Source organism: Gymnoscopelus braueri, assembly GCF_963280865.1.
Source record: "Gymnoscopelus braueri genome assembly, chromosome: 6".
Taxonomy (NCBI): Eukaryota; Metazoa; Chordata; class Actinopteri; order Myctophiformes; family Myctophidae; genus Gymnoscopelus; species Gymnoscopelus braueri.
In genome coordinates, this window is record NC_137607.1 from 27,973,651 (window position 1) to 27,996,642 (window position 22,992).

General features: G+C 41.4%; 1 protein-coding gene across 1 annotated transcript in view; it reads right to left on the bottom strand.

Annotated features, from left to right (window-relative positions):
* The window catches only part of hmcn1 (hemicentin 1), a 219,447-nt gene extending 198,037 nt beyond the window's left edge, over window positions 1-21,410 (bottom strand). Inside the window, exon 1 of the mRNA XM_080431586.1 lies at window positions 20,901-21,410. Within this exon, the coding sequence (XP_080287712.1) occupies window positions 20,901-21,180 (280 nt within the window). The 5' untranslated portion in view covers window positions 21,181-21,410. The remainder of the gene's footprint in view (window positions 1-20,900) is intronic.
* Window positions 21,411-22,992: the final 1,582 nt, after the last annotated feature.

Here is a 22,992-nt window from a genome sequence, read left to right on the forward strand (position 1 = left end):
ATCTCAATTTCGCCTCCTCTGGCTTTCAGGATCTAGCTAATTCGCTGCGAATCCTTCGCACATTCACTGCCTTCCACTCCTGGCAAGTAGCAGCGACAGGGAGTTCCAATGGCCCATCCACTGAAAGTTCACAGGCATTAATGTCTTCCTACCAAATCAGAGTCCAGGTTTGGCAGCATTGCCCTGAGGTTTAAGAGTTTCCCAGGCTTTTGGGAGTCTGGGCAGGTCAATGCAGACAATGATAAAAGCCACTGCAACCCAAACACTACCTGTCATAGTCTACACAACGGTGACACTGCAGCAGTATGGGAATGTAAGGGATAATTAATATTTTGAATGAAATAGCCATGGAATTAATTATAAATTAGGCTTAATACTGTCCCTCTCTCATTGACAGACAGACAGACAGACAGACAGACAGACACACAGACAGACAGACAGACACACAGACAGACAGAAAGACAGACACACAGACACACAGGCAAACACCATACACACACGCACGTGCGCACGCCAAACATTACCTAGGAGGGGTAGAGTTTATAGATTTATTCACTGTCTAGAACATTTGTTTTCATTTTATTAAGCAATGCTCTGGTTGTTCTCTACACACAATTACTTGTGTCTCTACGGGGCTACACAGTAAATGGGTCCATTTGGTTCCATTTCTATACTCTCTGAGTTAGATTAAGACTGAGCAGTGACCACAAGAACTTCAGCTAACCAACAGTGTGGTTGTAGAGAGTTGGATTTATCTAAGCGCACACTGATCAGACTTTATGAAGATTTACCAAGCTAGAGTACTTCACCCATCATATTTATTTTTGGCTTAGTTCTATAGAGTGATTTAATGAACATTACTGCGTTATTGAAGCAGTTTACTATTTGAGCCAAAGCTACTCCCTTGAGGACTCGAGGGAGTGTGGTGCCCGGCGTCGAGTCGGTCGGAAAGACGGTTGTCCAGGTATAAACAGAGATCCAGTTGTCCAGAACTGCCGATCCTACCGATATGATGAGTATACTAGCGAAACCAGACAGGGAATCCATATACGGGCAAAAAAGGGACAAGGATAGACAGATACAGAGAACTCCATATATGGGCGTAAAAGTGACACAGACAGATGGGTACTACAGGTATTCTGACAACGGGTAAAAAGGGTATTGCGGTGAGCCATGCGTTCCCAATTTGCATCGTTCCCGACTTGCATCGTTCCCGAGTAGATCGGTACCCAACGGGCATGGTATAGTTTTTATTCAAATCAATTATTGTAACATTTGTATAATCGATTAAATCAATCAGTTGGATTAACTGTTGCATGCCTACATGTTACAGCACTAACCAGAGGCTGTAACAGAGAGCTTTGTGTCGTCTTGCTGACTCAGTTGAAAAGTTGCCAGGTTCAGAGAGCCTGCTGCCCCAACTGTCAGCCATGGGGGATAATTCACTTAATCAATCCCACTGAGAAAACACATGTGAAACTGTACAGTGTGTAATTAGTGGGCCTCTGTGAGCTCGCGCACGCACGCACGCACGCACGCACGCACGCACGCACGCACGCACGCACGCACGCACGCACGCACGCACGTACACACGCACACACGCACACACACACAATGCTCTTATAACAACATCAAATCGACACAGTCAACACAAACACACACACACGTGCACACACAAATGTAGCATGTCAAGTACATGAAGTACATCGTGTTCTGTAATCACCTCACGGTGAGTTGCCCTCTTACTTTTAACAGTATGTAAACATGTGGTAAACACAGATCTCTAATCTAAAAGGGCAAAAGGTTCACTTCAATAGGCGACCCACACGCATCTATACTTGAATACATTGGAAACAGAATACACAACTTTCACAACTTTTTTTTCTGTTTGCATTCAAACAGAAAACATTGCATCCCACACTTTCAGTACATCCCACACTTTTCAGTAGTAAGTCTTCCGTTTTAGAGGTGGTATAATGAAACCGTGTACAGTCCTGATGAGAAAGTACCACACAAAATGTGGGCATCAGATATGTTCCTATACAGTTCCCATCTGTCTCTCTCGGATGGTTCTTCCATTGTTCTAACCCTAACCCTCATAGCCCAGATGCCACAAACCAACCTCAAACAAACCAATCTCTCTCTGTCAGTGAAGAGTCATATAATATCACTCCTCCGCTCTCTCTTCCCACTTCTCAGGAGACTCCCTGCTGAGAGTGGTTTGTCTGGGCTCCAAAGCTCGTCCATCTTCCATGCAGGCTCAGTCATGTCTTGCTTTCGCTCCATCTTTTCCTTTTCTCTTTCTAGCACTTTTTTCTCTCACACCTTCCTTTTTTCTAGATTCTTCACCTCTCTCTCTCTCTCTCTCTCTCTCTCTCTCTCTCTCTCTCTATCTATCTCTGTGTGTGCCTGTCTCTCTGTCTCTCCATTTGACTTCAGCAGCTGCTGACAAAATGACTGAGGTTTAGCCCAGGGCAACAGAACTGACAAAAGGCTTGCTTTCAAACCGCCACAAAATGACCCTGCGATGGTAACCGTTTCCTGAAAGCACCATCAGAGAGAGAAGGACCGGTGAGAGCGACCACCGGGCAGACGACCTGGAATTGCATTGGTGCCTGTCCTTTTTAGATTCCCCTGAAAAGGCTTGGATGGGTCCTGGCACCACAGAACCACAGAACCATAGATCTTTGGCATTGGCGCTCACAACTGCATACGTACAAGCATACACATTGGCAATACCCCTCCGCCCCAAAAAACCCACACAGAGTCAACCCAGTCCACACACCACACAGAAATGTAATCCCTCCCAGATGCATGGGCTGACAGTGAGTGTGTTCCAGAGACAGACAGCAGCCCTGAGCTCTCTGCCAATCATCCATCTGACTGGATGAATGCTGTTGGAGACACAACACAGAAGACAATTAACCTGTGTGTGTGTGTCTAGGGTGGCTGTTAAATGTGTACATATTTCGCTCGTGTGTGTGTGTGCGTGCGTGCGTGTGTGTGTGCGTGCGTGCGTGTGTACGTGATTAACCACTTAACCCGACATACTTCGTTGACCAGTCCCCCTGGGGTATAACTCTATACTAGGCCGCCTCCTTTTTCCCTCTACACCAAATCTCTTCGGCGAAAGCAGAAGTGTTTGTGGACGTTTGTGCATGTGGGGGGTTACAATGCATGCCATTGCTTTCATGACTTCTCTTGAGTGCATGTATGTATTTATGTGTGTGCATGAGTTGATGTGTTTCATTGTATGTTGCCGGTGCTGCGGTAACCTGCTGGCCCAACAGGATCTGCACTCTGCGGCCTGCTAACACTTTCCACTGTGCATGATGATCTGAACTGAAAGAAGTGTTCCTAGCTACCATGAGTGCTGACTTCACGCACAAGTTTGGGACATTCTGTCGGCTCGGTGGGTTTTGATACAATCCATGTGCTAGTGGGTTTGAATCCAGCTAGCTCATGTTCTCTATTGGTATTGCACATCATTCTCTCCTGCTCTCCTCAATCTCCCCGTCAGTCCCCATTGTACGCTAAACAGTGAAGAACCGTGAAAGAGATCTTTTATAACAACAAGGGACTCAGTAAATTGTTCTTTTGTCAGTTTTTCGAGTACAATAAAACTTGATTTTGTTGATGAATGTGTTGTATGTACAGTAGTGTGGTTGCTTGAGAACTTGTCTGTGAAAGCGTAGACAAATAACAATGTAATTGGAGAGGCCACTTGCCTGTACTATATGATAGAACAGAGCCTTGGTTCTCACATATTTAACGTTGGGGGAAAAGTATTCATGTTGACAGATGGAAACCCTAAGCAATATGAATGACTTATGCGAGTTCCTGACTTAACGTGCTTGTAGCACTGTGATCAACATAACAAACATTCTATCAGACAAATAAAACCGACAAGAAAATGTATTACACAATTTAATTAGATTTTACAGGACTAGGCAGACATGGCCCAGTAAAATCATTCCCAGGAAACAATGGTTGGAATTGTATACAAGACCCTTTGCCAAAGTTATGACTTGTCTTACTGTACTGTAACGTATGTGTCAATGTGGCCCACATGTGTGTGATTATAATTCAGTGCTGCTCAGCATCATTCAGAAATCATAAATGCATAATAGTAGATAATGGCGAGGGAGTGAATGATGACTTCAGCTTGTTACCACATATTTGTTGATGCCCCATTTATGTCTGGTCTGGTGGGAGCTGGGGGTCCGGGCCGGTGACAACAGCCAGCCCAGAATAGCTGTCTTTTGTTGAGTTGGACATGCATGTAAACAATGTCAGATGTTGGCAGTGAAACGCTTTGGTCTAATTCTCACCGCAAGTAGGAGCATGTATGATGTGTGTGGATTTGTGAATTTCTATGAGGAACGCATTAAAAGTCTTGAGTTCACTTGAATGGAATGGCTTGTGTGTGTGGTCCGTTGACCGCAGAGATTGAATGTCTAAATGCCAGTCCCGAAACAAAGATGCAGGCAATATACTATTAACACTTAAAACCCATACTTAGTTGACCAGATTCCCAAGAGCTCTATACTAGGTACCCTCCTGTTTTCGCTATACACTAAATATCTTCGGCGAAAATAGCCGCTGTAGATCGTCTGTTTTTGCTGAATGTTCGCCCCAGATTAGGGATGCTAGGGTTAAAGTGATTAAGGCCAGAAGTTACGTATCAAGTCACTGGGTGCCAATTCATACTAGTGGTGTGCACATGCAGACAACATCCTGCAACTATTTTGGCAAGGAGAGAACAAAGGCATGACGAGTTAGAGTATTAGCAGTGGCCTTTATAAGGCCTACATAATCTGTCTCTATTACATTCAGAAATGTGCGTACTGTACAGTACATGCAATGAGTGTCATATTTTCTCTGTTGGGCAGAAACCTTGTATCTCCATATTGCATCGTTGTATGTTTTTTTCATAAAATAATGACCTATTATGCTTATTGTTTTGTTATTCATTTTTTATTGATTTTTACATATATAAACAAATATGCGTTTCAAGTACAGAACCATCATAATTGAACTCAATAACCTATGATGCTTATTATACTTTGTCGTATAACTGTACGCTGAGGAAGACCTGTTAGGTTGAAAAAGCATCCGTTGCTCTGTCTTTATGAAGCCCATGGGCTTTATAAATATTTAACCAATGAGAGTACTAACAAGAACTTGTGAGAAGTTGTGACTGAATAATAACTCAATCGGATCTAGTAGCACACAGGTTCTTTTATCCATTTCCTGAAAAATGGTTTTGGACACACAAGGTTTCCACCTGACAGCGATGATATGAAATGAATGTCCTGCCATGAGTACCACCCGGTACATTCTCTCAGATCCAAGTGCTTCCTGCAGGAAATCTAAAGATAAGCACTAAAAAGAGGAATGGGCAACTCCTGTGTGTGGAGTTATTGTAAGCGACTGATCCTGTCATGGACCTTTGACCTTTGGGATCTGCCAGCCGGACGACACTTGCAGCCTGTCCAGAAAAGGTAAACAACAGGCACATACAGCTGGAACACATCTGGGCTTTGGAGGATGTACTAGCCTGTACGATGTGCTGTGTGTGTGTATGTGTGTGTATGTGTGTATGTGTGTGTGTGTGTGTATGTATGTGTGCGTGCGTGCGTGCGTGCGTGCGTGCATGCGTGCGTGCGTGCGTGCGGGCAGGCGTGCGTGCGTGCGGGCGTGGGTGCATGTGCGTATATAATCTGTTATACAGGTGAACCAGCTGACACACGTCACGTCCGGTTGAGCATGTGAGTGAAGACGCAGCGTGAGACGCTCCTAAGCTTTATTTATTATATAATGGACTAACCCGGGCAAATACCTTAAACTTTCACTCAGTTTTAACAAAAGGAAAGAGATAACAAAAGGAAAGAGATAAAAGTAAGAAACAAAAGAAAAGGGTGTATAACTCTAAGTTTGTGATCCTGTACACGTGTTTTTGGATGCACCATGGCTACCCGCAGCAAAACTACCGTTGTGCTATCACCCGAGTTGGAGAAACTTCGCACTGTTCTAATTGAGGAACTGGGTGCTACTTTAATCACAACTCTTAAAAAGACACTCGATGATGCACTAAAGCCAATCACGGCCATGCTGGATGACATCAAAAAGACCACGGCCTCCCACGCCGTTAAGCTGACTGATATGGAGACTACATTGTCTGATCATAGTGACCGTATTACGGCGCTAGAGGTATCATGTTCTCTACTACAGTCAGACAATGAACAAATGAAGTCTAAATTATTAGACATGGAACGGCGCGGTAGACGCTTCAATTTGAGGGTCGTCGGTATCCCGGAACAAACGGAGGGTTCAGACCCGGTCAAGTTCATGGCCGACTTCTTTGTGGAGGCCTTGGGAGATTGCTTCACCACCCCCCCGACTTTGGACGCAGCTCACCGCATAGGACCTCCCCGCAATACAGCGTCTGGATCCAAGCCACGGGTCTTCATCGTGAGATTTCATTATCTCCAGGATAAAGAGCGTGCCCTGAGGCGCAGAAGAGATCAAAACAAGTTCCGTGAGAATATTATATTACTCTTCCCCGATCTGCCAGCCAGCGTCGCTAAAAAGCGAGCCTCATTTGCCGAGGTGAAGCACTCCTTTTGGAAAAAGAATGTCAAGATATCTACGCAAGACAACGGCAGCCTACGGATGGTCCATGAGGGACGAAGGAGCGTGTTCGATTGCCCGGAGGAAGCCCAGAAATTCTACGATTCACTCTTCTCTGCTGGTGAGGATTAAACCGTGGCCTGTGGCCACTTTGGAGTGCAGCTTTACGCACAGTGCGCACACACATGCATGGTTACAGAACAGTCCAGTACTACAGACATAGACAGAGTGAGACGCGCGCGCGCGCACACGCACACGCACACGCACACACACAGAGCGCCCATCTGCTTATCTGTACTGACTCCCTGCTGAACTTACCCACGCAAGTTATGCCATTGCCTATTGAATATGGGTTCACACACGCACGCACACACACACACACACACATACATATTTCACACAATTACAATTTACATATGGACGTTGATTGACTGTATAGCGCGTGCTTGCACAAACGCGCACCCACGACTCGCACATACATGGTCACAGTGCTCAGTCGTGCTTTTTATTTATTTTTTCGTTTCGGTTCACAACTAGAGCCAGGCCATAACTTTTTGTTTGTCTTTCTCTGATTCATGACTTTTTTTTTCTTTTTTTCCCTCTCTCTCTCTCTCTTTCTCCTCTCGCTTTCTCTCTCCCACTGAAATTAATTTTCTACTTTGTCACATATAGTCATGGGAAGCTATAAATTGGCTTATTTAGAGAGTTGTTTGTTAAGGAGCAGTAGGGACCATAACTAGAACCTTTCTGTCAATATGGGAGAGTTTGTATGTGCCTTTAGTAGGAGTTTCTTTCAATCCGTTTGTTTATTGAGGGAGATTACTGCTTGCACAAAGTATTACATTTAATGAAATAAATTGAACTAAACTTTTTTCCTGGTGGTCACAATTACATCTTTTTCATTATTTTTTCATTATTTTCATTATTTTCTACCTCAGTTACAACTACCTTTGTAACCTAATTAGGATGCTAGAGGTTGAATCTTGTTTTTCTATTATTATCCCAAGAGGGCACCAGAGGTTCAACTTTGATTGTTATTGTGCAGCAGGGGCCATAATTGGATCCCTTCTGTCACTCACCTACTTACCTGCATCTGCTACCTTAAGGTTTAAGTTCATAAGTTTAGACGTACATGTAAAAGAACTTAGGAGCCTCTCCATAATATGAGAGGTAGGTCTTTGTTCATAATGCACTGTTCCTTCAGCAGTGTATTAATCTGCAGTCTTCGTCATTTGGGGATGAAGACATTTTGTTTATTCGTTGTTTTGTTAGATTTGTGTTTGTCTTTTGTCCTTGTAGATGTGTATTTGAGTGTAGTGTTTTTGTGTGGCTCTCTCCATTGTTCATCCCTCCACCTGACCAGCTATGTCTGCATGCAATTGTTATTATTATTATTTTTCTGATTTAAAACATGAATACAGTTAAAGGTTTAAAAATTATCCATTTTAATATCAGAAGCGTTATTCCAAAGATTGATGAGTTGAGAGTCTGGGCAGCTACTTATAAGCCTAATGTTATCACTCTTTCAGAAACTATGTTAAGTAGTATTATATCTGATGAAGAAATCCAGATAAATGACTATGTTTTGTATAGAACAGATAGAGATAGAGCAGGAGGTGGTGTGGCAACATATGTCATTTCTAGTCTGGGGTCGGAACTTGTGGTTCCCCGGGTTGATTCTGTGAATTTTGATTGTCTTTTTGTTAAGTTAATTTTTCATCAAAACAAGCAGTTGATCATAGGTAATTTTTATAGGCCCCCATCGGCTCCTGTGGAAACTATTAGATCTATACTGTCCACAATCAACTCTCTAAATTGTCCCTTGGAATTAATCTTTTTAGGGGACTTTAATTGGAACTGGCTTCCTCGTTTCTCTTCAAATGAGAAGAAATTATTTGACAACATAAACTTAACTCAACTTATCACTGAGCCGACCAGAGTTACTGAAACAACATCAACACTATTAGATTTAATATTTGTTTCACATCCAGATAGGATTGTTAAATCAGGGGTCCTCTCCGATTGTTTTAGTGACCATTCTGGAATATTTTGTGTTTGGAAGATAAGAATTCCCCGTCTTCCTCCAAAATATATAAATATGAGACAGTGTAGAAACATAAATACAGATAATTTTATTCAGGATGTTGTTTCAGTGGACTGGAATAGGTTTCAGTTGATTCCTTTTGTTGAGGATGCGTCGAACTTTCTTTTAGATGAATTTGTCAGAGTTATTGATAAACACGCTCCTTGGAAAACAGTAAGAGTTAAAGGTAGACATTTACCATGGATCAACTCAGATCTCATAGGTCTCTTTAAACGTAGAGATACGGCTTGGGCAAAATACAGATCTACTAGGGACCCAGTTGACTGGGACTCTTATAAACATTTGAGAAATATTTGTAAGACTCAGACTAGAAATGCCAAGGCTAATTTTCATAGGAATGGACTTTCTCAAGATTTCAAAAATCCCAAACAGTTTTGGAATAAGTTGAATAGTATTCTTAAACCAAAGAAAAACTCTGTTCCTCAGATTCGTGTAAATGATGAAGTTGTCCATGACCCTGCTCTTATCTCTGATGTGTTTAATCGTTTTTTTTCCTCTGTTAGTAATTCTTATTCTTTTGATTCTCCTTATTTAAATAATCATGTTAGTAGTCCTATTAATGGTTCATTTTCATTTAGACGAATATTACCTACAGAAATTTCACAAGTTATTTCAGAACTTAAGGTTGGATGTGCCTCTGGTCCAGACGGATTAGAGGCCAAGTTTATTAAATTAGCTTCTCAAGTTCTCATCTTCCCTCTTGCAGATTTATTTAATTTGTCCCTATCAACTTGTCAACTTCCATCAATCTGGAAATGTGCAAAGGTCACTCCACTTTTTAAAGGTGGTGATCCTTTAGAAGTTAATAATTATAGACCCATTTCTATTATCTGTTCAATGGCAAAAATATTTGAAAAGCTCATTTATAATCAATTATCTAAATATATTAATGATCTCAATATTTTATCCCCATTTCAGTCAGGCTTCCGTTCCAATTTCTCCACTACTACTGCTCGTTAAATTTTCGGATGATGTATACTCCGCCTTAGATAAGAGTAAATTATTAGGTTCTATTTTTATTGATTTATCTAAGGCTTTTGATTTAGTTGATCATTATCTTAAACTTTATGATTTTGGCCTTTCTCGACAGGCATTACTTTGGTTTAGTTCCTACCTTCATAATCGTCGTCAGTGTGTTTCTTTTAATGATGTTAAATCGGATTTCTTGGTGATGGAAAAGGGTGTACCACAAGGATCAATCTTAGGTCCTTTACTTTTTTCCATTTTCATTAATGATCTTCCCAAAATATGTACAAATTGCTCCATACAGTTATATGCTGATGACACAGCTATTTATACATCTGATTGTGATATATCCAAAATTCAAAGCTCCTTGCAAACGGAATTTAATCTGGTTCAAAAATGGCTTTTAAATAATAATCTTATATTAAACAAGCAGAAGTCGTGCAGCATGGTGTTTGGTACTCGGTATTTTCTTAATCGTACATCCTCTGAATTATCTATTTTTTTTACAGATGGCTCTCCCCTGAAAACAGTGGAAACATTCAAATACTTAGGCCTTTGGTTAGATTCGGAATTTTCTTTTAAGCCCCATATCGATTCTCTTAGGAGTAAAGTAAATAATGGTCTCAGATTAATGTATAGATCAATAAACTGTTTTACTTTTCAAATAAGAAAACATATTGTTCAGCAGCTTCTACTTCCTATCATTGACTATTGTGACATCATTTATCAGAACACCTCTGAGACACATCTTCATTCGTTAAATGTAGTTTACAATAATATATGTAGATTTGTACTCCGGTGTCCTTACAGTACACATCACTGTGTTCTGTATGATACGTTAAACTGGTTATCTCCTCATGATAGGAGACATTTTCATTGGTTGCTTTTTGTTTTTAAATGTATTTACTTTAATTATCCTTCTTATTTGAAAGAGCTTTTACGTCCGTTCAGTTCAAGATACCCATTAAGACATACACAACAACCTGTTTTTGAGGTACCTGTCGGTATAAACAAAGAAATTGGGAGACGTTCTTTTAAGTTTAAAGCACCTTCTGATTGGAACAATTTATCCACTTTACTTAGATCAATTATTTCATTTTCTGTTTTCAAAATATCTCTGCTTGATTCCCTAAAATCTAACTGTTCTTGCTTTTAAATTCATAAAGTTGGCTTAACGGAAAGACAATCGGGGTTCGCGGAGTCGGCTTGGGGGGTTATGGGTTTTGACTTCGGACTGGAAATGACATATGTTGCCATGTATTCTTGTTGAATTTGATTTCATAATTGATTGTTTTATTATTATTTTTATTATGGCATAACAGATGTAGACTGGTCTGGGATGGTGTGAGAGCCCTTATGTGTATGTTTTGTTGTTGTTGTATGTTATGTGATTGTTTTGTGTCAGTGTTTGTGTGTTGTGCCTGAGGACCCCCTGGAAGACGAGATGCTGCATCTCAAGGGGTTTATCCTCCAATAAAATTTTCAAATCAAAATATTACCCTTATACCAGGAACAGCTTGGTCTGAATGTCTGACATCTATTTGTCTCCAGAAAAAAAGAAAGAACAGTTGGTCCACCTCTATAAATCTGTTTAAATATATGGACCCTTACGAGTACATTTTGCTGTGTATTCATTCCTGACAGCTGCTTCACTATGACCTGTTTCTGTCTCCTTCAAAATAACAATAGATTGATAGTGAGGTTTACAGTTCAAGTCGTAAAGCATTGTCTAAGTAGGCTAAACTCCACCTGTGAAAAATGTGGAAAAACAAAAACAAGCAGATCATGGCCATCAATCCAGAATACTTACAGTGACAGCTTTATGATCGTTAAGACAACATTTTACTAAAACCAGACATCATCCAAATCTATCCCAATCCTTGAGAGCTGTGTGGCATAATTTCCCCTTCACCCATAAAGCACAACAGAAGAGGCAGGTAAGACAGGTGCTCGTTACTTTGCCATGACAACATAGTTAGGGAAGAGAGAATGGATGTGGAAGAGGACAAAAATAGCAATAAGAGGAGATGCGCTGATGTGGCCTGGCAAGGAAACACTGCGTCTGTGCTGTGAAGTTTCTGAAAGCCTTCTATTGTATGGTTGGGTACAAAAGTAAAAAAAAAGAATGTTGGCCAGTATATTTGCCAAACCAATATATTGGTCGGGCTCAAAAACTGGCACAGGCAGCAAACACACAAATGAGCTGTGTATGATGTTTCAACATGTGGACTCCATTTTGGAGACAAAGACAAAGTCTTGCCTAATAGCTGGTTCTGTCATGCACTCTCAGGAAACAACAACAACAAAAAATTGCAATCTACATTCGAATTACAGTTTGGTTTCAAAAGAAAACAATGTCATGAATTAATCAAAATTCCTATAAAGGTATACAAAACATCTCAAAGGTGCCTGTACCCTTTTACAGTGCTGCCTCAGTGAAAATGGGGTAAAGTCCTACAGTATGTGTTGGCCCTTTTTCCTGAAGATCTACAGGTGGCTTGATCATTATTCAACACCTGAAGCAAAGTGGGTTAAGTGTAATAAGCCTGAAATTGCTGTACAGACACAAGATCTTAAATCTCATGGCCACACACTGTGGCAAGCTAAGGCAGACTGGGAAAGCTCAGCATATCAGCACTGTTGACCACACGCACGCACGCACGCACAGGAAATTCAGACTGCTCTCAGCTGTGGAACCACAGAGAATGTCTTGCTCTATAGGTTTGCCCTCTTTACCATCCTGATACACAAATACCCTAACCCAACACGATTTCCCGAGGGGCAGAGGGCGGAGGTCACTGACAGGCTTTAACTGTGAGATTCTCCCCAACACTTGTCCAGCTCAGACACGTTTGCCACATATAAAACCCACACAGGCCTCCGTGCCAATCACAACACTGAGCTCCTTGCTTCACCTCCACTCCTCCTATCCTCCTGTGCACCCCCCCCCCCCCCCGCCCACAGGTCCAGACGCTGACAGGACGGTCAAGAGTGGGATTTTGCAACGTTTCAGGAAATGTTTCAGCAGTGTGCACAGCAGGAGGGAGAGAGGGAGATGGGAACTTGTGAAGAGACCTGAGCGAGGGAAGGCAAAAAGAGAAACAGAAAGGGAGAGAGAGAGAGAGAGAGAGAGAGAGAGAGAGAGAGAGAGAGAGAGAGAGAGAGAGAGAGAGAGAGAGAGAGAGAAGAATGGGATAAGCAAACAATGTTTCATCTTTAACTGAAACAATGTGCCAACAGACTCCAGGGAGACAGGGTGCACAATCAAATCCTCAGTGTTAATTTCCAAGTCTGTTTGGTTACATTTGTACACTCTCTCAGTTACAAATGGATAAATTAACACTGAGGATTTTACTGTGTGGACAGAGAAACGCACAAAGAATGAAATCAGAAGCGAAACCCCACAGCGGCTCAGCTGTTCCCACACACACACACACACACACACATGCACACGCAGTCCGCACACACATGCACACGCAGTCCGCACACGCACGCACGCAGACACACACGCTCACGCACACGCACACACACACACACACACACACACCAAAACCACCCGAGCCTTTTAAAATGCCTGCCAAGAGGGGAGAAACCTCATCACACCGGCTTTTATGGCCCGAGTGAAAAGCGGCACTATACATGTCACTCTGCACACGGCAGCCCTATGTTGCTGAAACCTTAACACATGTTTTGACTAAAATGTACACGAACATCGGACAAGGTAAAGAAAGAAAGAAATCCCTCTCTCAAAACACAGCCAACATGAGGTCACATCATACCAAACCATGGGAATGTTCGGTCATTCTAATGTGTTCCAAATGGGCACTCCAGATCCAAAAGCTTAAGACCAAAAACACAATGAAAATCGAATTAATCTGTGCAACAAACTCCTGTAACAAAAATAGGTTTCTTAACTACAAGTGTCTGGACATAAATCTTTTGGGGATAATTTGACTATAAAAATGCTGATTTGAGGAAAGCCCTCATTGAGGGGGCAACAGTAAAAAAGTACTGGGGTTCCTGCTTATAATTATGTTTAATAAGGTACTTTTTATGCTGACTGGCTAAAGCAAATGTATACAGTATGTTTGCAGGTAGTATAGATGCAACAAAAAGCTGGAAGTAATTTGTACTAATAGTGCTTGTCAAAGAAGGGTTGGGAAAGAATGAATAAAATAATGTATGTATAGGTTGGTATTGGTAAATCATTTTCACACAACATGATGGAGCCATGACAGGTTGTGAGCTTGTAGATCGGCTATTTTGGAAACTTTTAAAAAACATTACAAGAAAATAACGTTGTCATCACAACAAGATAGTGTCATAAAATCGATATCGAGCTGGTAAAAAAAGAAAATCCTTTTTTTGTCCATATTGCTTAGCCCTAACATACCATAATAACCTGTCCTCAAAAGCCAAAGTTGCCCACAGCACAGGCAGCAGTTATGAACTTGCCTCAGGTTATATGATTTCTAGTGGCTTTGTCACATACACGTGTCTTAGAACAGGAAAGGAAACAGCTCAAATGGATGTATGCACCCCAATTCACACGTTCCATAAACAAACAGAGCTTAAGAGTCAGATTTCTCTGTCATGCCTTCATGTTAAGTCTTGACTTGACACTGATACAGCTTTCTCCAGACTAGGCAGATTAGATACTACTCTACATTGAACTACAGTTAACTACAGTTAACTACTTTCTACATGGCATTCCTATTTTGGGACGGCATGTAATTATTTTTCAAAAGAAATAAAGAAATGTTACAAATGTGTGTGTGTGTGTGTGTGTGTGTGTGTGTGTGTGTATATATATATATTGAAAAAAAATTATATATTATATATATTTTCAAATATATTTTGGTGAACGGAAATGACAACGGAAGCTTCCGTTTGCGGCTTTCAGTAGGCTTGGTTACAGACTCTATGTAACATACGAAAATTGTGGAATAGACTAAGTTAAACTGGACCACAAGAACAAGTTGACTAATAAATGAAGTCAGATTAAGAGGGTGCCAAAATGTTTAACCTCTCTAGTGTTACATTTCTAAACTAAATTACACTGACTGACAACCACAGAGGCCAAAGCTGCATTCAGTCATTTTAATCAACCTGTGATCCACTTCAGGCAGAGGATAATAGAGTAAATGTTCATTTTTTTAAATTAATTTGCTATCATCTTCCTTTTCTTCTTTTTTTCCTCAGCCTGAAATCACTTCCAGACATGCATCATCCCATCTTTCATTATGCACCCGTCCCTTCCACTCATCTCATAACCAGCTCTGCCGTCTCAAGTTCAGACCCCCGCGTTCACACAATGACCTGAGGGGTGCTGTGACCTTGCATAGCCATGCTGGCCAGAAAAGGCCAAAAGGGATATCTGATTATACTATCATAACAAAGGTTAAAAGATCAGGCATTGCTATCAAAGCACACCAGAGGTCAGAACCAGGACACAGAACTTCTCAGGACCTCTGAGTGAGCCTCAGAATCCACTACAGAGTCAAAGGGCAACACGAAGCTGAAGCTGAAAGGGCAACACGAAGCTGAACCCAAGATGGTTAAGAAAGACAAGAATGTCAGAAATGAATTAAGATCTTTAGAAAAAGGTTAATCTTATGTGGATTCGTGTCAAACAACTCATGCGTCGGCCAATTAGAGCAGGGCGATGTGGACAAATATCGCAATATTGTTGACCAAATACCTTGATGTTGATATTGTGATGAACAATCATCACAATATCACGTTGTGAGCTTGTAGATCTGCTATTTTCGCTAGTTTTGCAAGTTAAATGTCAGATTTAAAAAAAAGTATAGAGCATATTATGTCAATACAATCAGGAAAAGACAACACTTTTGCCATAACACAATATTACAATATTACGATATCCATAATCTTGGACGATATCTAGTCTCATGATACCAATATAATATCAATATATCGCCCAGCTCTACAGTCAATTACAGTATCTTCCTATTAACAAAATGCCAATGGCCGCAATCCATAATTAACCTTGGGATCTCTATTAGCTCTTGGCCACAAAGGTGCTGAAGCCAAACCTGAACTCAGAATGCATACATGTTTAAGTGTTCCTCAAGCAGCCCACAGGTATGCACAGGCAACCAAGATGAAAGCTGGGCGGTACCCCCGTGTACTGACTACAAAGCCAAACAGAGTCTAAAACTATTGCTCTCTCAAGTCGCCACAGGGCATGTTTAGAAGATGCACAAACAGTCCTAAAAAATTAAAGGCCATTTTAATATTCCAGGGCGGGTCATTTGGGAAGATGAAACGCTTAGAGGTCCACTGTAGACCGAGACACACTCCCGTCTTCATCTGATCCTCCAAAAAAAAGATCCCTTTTTCGGGACATTCCTGCCTAATAGCATCATTATTGACTGTGTCCAGTTAAACGCAGGCCCCCTTGTAATCTCGCACGGGTGGGGCAGTTCAGACAAAAACCTCCCGTCTAAAAAGTGGTGTAAAACAAAGGGAGATGGGGCAGGAGGGAAGAGCGCTGAACGTTACAGAGGGTTTTTCCGAGATGAGCACCTTTGATCACGGGGCGGGGGTCAGAGGCCGTCCCATCATCAGCGGACATCATTCCACGCCCACGTCCTTCTAACTACAGACTAGGGCCACAAAGGGAATAGCTTAGCTAGGCATCACCACGGTGGAAATTATCTCAGACGCATACTGTACATAGTAAAATCCTGACTATTCTTTAACTCTGAGTGTAAAAAAGGGTGTGTTAAAGAGTACATTTTTTACTGTGCATGGCTGAATCAATGGCCAAATAATAAAAGAAATGCAAGCCAAATGCTACGTTGTTGGTTCATTTAATTTGGAGAATTTCATTGTTTAGAATAGATGGTCAACGGTCAATTAGTAAATCAGACCATTAGTAGGTCAGTCTGTCTGTGAGCAGCACCAATTTGGCGGTATGATATCTAGTTTAAGGTGTTGGCAAAAACACAAAGATGTTTGAATTTTCTTGTATTCTTACACTGGATATTGCTATGGTTATTCCCTGTAATAATTATTGGGCAGGATTATTCATTATAGGCTCCATATTTTCATGCAGGGAGTGATTCAAGAATTTGGTTTATATTTTCTTATGTGTTTCAGTATGTGTGGTTGTATCAGTGTGTACGTGTGTGCGCACATGTATGTGGGCTTGCACAAATCTGTGTGAAGCATTCTAGCGCCCCCACTAACTTGAGGCACCGTCTTCTGACCCATGTCAACCTCAACCAATAAAACATGCACACAGGACACACACACAGAGGACACACACTCCCTCTGACGGCAAAACATTGTTTATGAGGGACAAATGTGTGTATCAGGACGTCAGCATTGTAATGCATGTAATGTGGATGTGACGCATTGTGAGCTTATAGATCTGCAGTTTGCGACGCGGTCATACAACAAAGTATAATTTGGGTTTAAGTGGAGAGGTGGCTGAGGGTGCCTCCTAGTCACTATAGAAACTGATTGTGGGGTGGGCAAAAACACCCAAACACCTAATACCGAAACACTGATGACATATCCTGGAATTGCTTGTTTGGCAGTTATAGGCAAAGATTTTCATATAATTTCAAAACAAAAACAAAAAATCTGGATTTTCAGGAACGCTAGAATGCTACAACTCTTGCTATGAAATAGAATAAATAACAATAGGAAGTCTGTCTCTGATAACTTGTCAGTGGGTCAGAGAAATGGGTCACAAGCTGTTTGATGATATTGTTGATGAAAACTGTTCTCTTCAGCACATCTTTGAAGGAAAGCTGGTTAAATTCACAAATGTTAGGTGGCTTGACCACATGATTACACTGACTCAGCGGTAAACTAATTGATTTTGATATAATTCAAAGATGGATTTTGCCTCACATCTACCTTCAAAAGTACAATAGAGATCTGAAACAGGACAAATAATCTCTGATGCAAGCCTGCCGTAATACTGTCTCTGTTTCAGTGATTCTAGGGCTAAACAACCACAACCCCTGGGCCTCAGTAAAATGACTTGTGAAGTATCCTCTTGCTTTCTTTCTTTCTCTCTCTGCAGGATGGAGAAAAGGGGGGAGATTTCCTGCGTGTTCTTCCCACACAAGCCTGACCCCAATATCCAGGCTTCCTCCTGACACTCTCGCCTCACACGCACACATCACGCACACATCCGCACGCACACACACACACACACACATACTCCAAACACATGCACACACGTGTTGCATGTGCGAGCTCTCACACACGCAAACACACACATTCTTCCTTGTACAGGCACACACACTAAAGGTTTTACTGACAGACACACACAGACAGACACAAACTGTACAAACACACACACACGCACACGCGCGCGCGCGCGCACGCACGCGCACTCACTCACTCACTCACTCACTCACTCACACACACACACACACACACACACACACACACACACACACACACACACACACACACACACACACACACACACACACACACACACACACACACACTACTGTGTTTACAGTGTCAAATTGCAGTGTAAATAGCGGGGGGCTCTGGTGTTCAATTCAAAGGCAGCCAAATCAAACAGGGGACCCAGCGTTATCACTCTGGGTCGAACGGAAAACAGAGAAAATGGACACATCTCAAACTGAACAAGCCCCAAATAAAAACCCTTACAAGAACAAAGCTGACTCTCTTCAAGGATCAGGATGGAGAGGGAGAGAGAGAGAGAGTTAGAGAGAGGCAAAGCGACATCGGGGGAACGTTTGGGCTACTCCAAACTCTCAGTGTGCTGTTCTAATCATTTCTCTGTCCCCCTGGGGGGTTTGGAGAAACACATTCTGACATCCTCGTAAACATTTAAAGGCACAAGTTACTGGGGCAGGGGATGTCACTTGGCACCAAACGGACAAATACACAAGCAAGGATTTGTGCCGAGTCCACAAGCTTCCGTGTTGTAAGGAGATCCTACCGGCCCTATTAATTAAGACCTGAGGCCGATTCTACAAATGCCTTCTAAATCAGTAGTTCTCACACTTTTTTTTCAAAAAAGAATAAAAAATAGCAGATCTACAAGCTCGCAGCGCGGTACGAAGTGACGCACTGTGAGCTGGTATATCTACTATTTTTGAACAGCCAATGCTAAAATCTAAAATTGCGCAGATGCTTTCCCGGTTTTAATGGGTTAATGAGCATACTGTTTCCAACAAGTGAAGGTGCAGAAGAGGCACAGTTCTGTATGAAGGATTAAAAACCTTCAACATTGGATACAGGTCAACTATTGCTGCCTGTTATTCTATTCTGTTCATTACCCATCTTTCATCATTTTTATTACTTCATCCTCAAATGCACGCAATTATGGATTCATGGTTTGTTACATATACGTCTACTTGTCTATACTCATAGTATACTGAGAGCATAATTCTGACTTGAACATGTCTATTATTGTTGGCACAGGGACAGAGACTTGAAGCCATGATTGAGGAATTCTTTAGATTTTCTGACATGCTGAAATGTAGCAGAGGAGAGCACACATCTGGAATAGGGATCTCTCCCGTCTCCAGACCCCGCTCCTCTCTATCCATATCTATATAGTATCTATCTGTCTCCTCTGCATGTCTGCCTGTTGCTGCTATACCTGTCTGTCAAAGAGTCCTCTGCTTCCTCTAGCCGCAGCAGCATGATGAGATGGGTTAAGAGAGTGTGCTTTTCTCCTCCTTTTTTTCATGTATTTAGAAATTAGAAGGCCATGCATACAGTATGCATCCCATGGCGCCCCACCATATAGCGCACTGTTTCCCAAGCAGTGGGTCGGGACCCACTTATGGGTCGCGGACACATTTTTATGGTAAAGTAAATGTCAAAAAAAATTTTTTTGTATAATCCCCCAAAAATTTAAAAGCTTTCACGAATTCAAAAAACAAGGATTTTTCAAAAACATTTCATGAATAAATAAAATAAAATAAAAAAATCTAAGAAATTCCATACATTTGAAAACAATTTTTCAGATCAGCTATTTTCACTAGTTTGGGTCCTGGGCAATCTGATTTCTCTTTTGGGTCTTGAGCTAAAAAGTTTGGCAACCACAACCACTGACTGATATACGCATCCCTCGTTGTTGCCGATTGAGGCTCTTTGCTGACGTACAAGTACAACTTCCACTTAACACCTCAACTTCAGCACACAAACGCCAGGCCATGACAGCAGCTTTGTTTGCGTTTTGACTGAGAGTAGGTGCAAGGTTCTCCTCCTTCCCATCATCGTATTGTAATTACAGACTCACATGCATCATGACGTTTCCCCTGCTGCTGCCCATTCGGAAATCTAACCCCTGCTGTAACTGGCGTAACTCTTGTTTTACCCACAGTCTTAAATTGCTTTGAAACAGACCGAGGCTGTGATGCATTTACTTGGTTTTTAGCTTTTTCCGAATTAAAGAGCAGCACCTAAAACGTGTGATGATAATCATAAGGCTGCAGAACACCGAGGAGCACCAAGCCACACACACTAACTCAATCGGAATGCTAATGATAGTGACCGCCGGGCAGAACATCTGCGTGGCGGAGACAATACATCCCCGGAGTCCCCTCTCTGGAGGTGCGAGGAACATTAAGTCTCTGAGAAAACTATTAGATTTCTCACATCACATTTCTGTGTGACTTTATGCGCCCTGATCTCAGAGCGTGTGAACCGTGCTGTGCCCAAATAAACTGAAAGGGTTGCACACGAACTGCAAAACATTTTTATTTTTTTTTGCAATTCAATGAAGGAATAACTGGCGTGTCTTTTCTAAAACTTTTTCATGTCAAGGACGGACCCCCAAATTGACACTTATTAGCAGTGAGTGTTTTCTAGAGTTTTCAACCATTTTAATTTCGAGGACCCCCAGTTTGACATGCATTAGGCTGAGGACCCACATTTAATGGCATTTGTATCTCTGGGACCCCAATTGCCAATTTATACTATTGTAAAATCAATTTACCAAATTACCCCCTCTGAGTTACAAACTCATAAGGGACCGGGTCCATTTTGGTTAATTAGTTCCTAACTATCTATCATTTAGCTGGGGACCCCCTGGAACTCCCTCCAGGACCTCTGGGGGGGGTCCCCGGGGACCCCACTTTGAGAACCACTGTTTCAGCGCACCGAGCCGTTCAGTGGTGGTGGCATAACATTCAATACATGGTCATTTCATTCAGTGCTTTACCTGGGTCGTGGAAGGGCACCAGGGCGAAGTTATACAGGGGTCTCTTGGGTCTGCTCAGAGACGTCTCCAGGATCTTGGACGCGCCCTCGATGACCTGGACCAGGTCGTCGTACATGGAGCCGGTCACGTCGAAGACGAACGCCAAGGTGGATGCTCCCTCCGGGATCTCTTCTGTCGTCGTGCCCTCGGTGATCCCAGCTGTGTCTTCTTGTTGCCCGCTGGAAAACGCCACTAAAAGAAGTACCTGCACGATGGACAGCCATGCAACGCCGGTGTCCATTTTCAGACCCAACTTGGTCTTTTCAAACTAAGTTCTGGGTTATCTTCTCTTTCTCTCTCACTGATTGGATCCTCAGCGTGAATTTCGAGATAAAGACATTAAGGCTGTCAAAAATGCACTCAAACGTAATTTAAAAAAAAAAGAAATGCAAAAGTGCTGCATATAAGACAAGACAAGAGTAAAAGGGAGAACACAAAAGGAACTCCCTCGTTGATGCTGCTGTTTGTGCGCTTTCGATGTTTTCTGCAGATTCTATGCGCTCGACTTCAGTTCAGACCCTCTCTCTGCTCTGCTCCGTGGAACTTCAGTGGTCTCTCTCCAAGGCTCGTTAGCAGTTCTGTGCTGGTCTCTTGTTCAGCTCTCCTCTCTGTGATACACACACAGACCACTTGGGAGCCGGGCAGGAGAAAGGAGCTAACCACTGGCTCCATGCAGAACAGCAGGGCTCTGATTGGACGGAAAGTTTGGGGGGGCACCAAGATGGACCTCGTGCGTAATAGACTCATAGGCATACATCGTTGCTACAGTCCGGCAGAAACCAGCTAACTCCATATTGACGCTTTTGCATTTTTTCCCCATAAATCAGGGCCATTGGACACCCTTTACGTCTGTGTGTTGGTAAAACAAACATTGAATGAATGAAAAGCATTAAAAAGCGCTTCTGACAAAACCAGCTAACTCCATCGGATCCTCAAACTTTCTGCTAAACCAGAGTTAGCTGGTTTTGCTGACTCCAGGCTCCACCCCCTTTTGACCTCTAACCTCATTGTGAGCTTGGAGGTCCATTCAGCTGTTCTTATCAATGATGAACAAAACCTCCTAACATAATTTCCTGAATTTTTTTGGAGTTAGCTGGTTTCTGCCAGACAGCAGAGATATGATACCATCAGAGATAAAAATTAATGGCTGCAATACTGATTTTCTTTTTAAGATACAGGTTTAAAAAAAAAATGTTTTAAACACAAAACCACAATGATTGTCACTTTGTCAGCACTCAGCAAGTAGCCCTGCGTTCTCATTAATAGAGCTATACAAGAATGCAACACCTGAACCAATTATGTATGATCTAATAACAAATAAAGGGGATGTGTACATGCTGGGCTCTATAAAACGAAACAATCGACAATTTTCTTGTACACTTCCAAAGCAGAATGCATTACATAGTCTGGCCTACAATAGCCTATACTACAAGCCCAGATATTTTCATTGGCTCTATTTCGCCATCTAGATGTTGTGATGTGATTTCACATCGTACAGGCTATTAGTACACCTAAACCTATACACACATATACTGTGTGTGTAATATATATATATATATATATATATATATATATATATATATATATATATATATATATATATATATATATATATATATATATATATATATATATATATATATATATATATATATATATATATATATATATATATATAAATAAATATATATATATATATATATATATATATATATATATATATATATATATATATATATATATATATATATATATATATATATATATATATATATATATATATATACACACACACACATAGCGTTGTTTACATTTCTGACTAATAAAGTATTCAATCAATCAATAAAAATAAAACAACTTTTCAATTTGCAATGCACAAATGATAAAGCTGTGTTGCATTAAAGTAATGAGTCAATAAAAATAGAAAATCTTCTCAATATATTCCATTGATGGGTTCAGCTCTCCCACAGAAACCAACAACTTAGTGCACACGTCAACCATTTCCTATAGAATATTCAGAAATCCAGGCCTCAATCTAATCTTGACCCTTGTT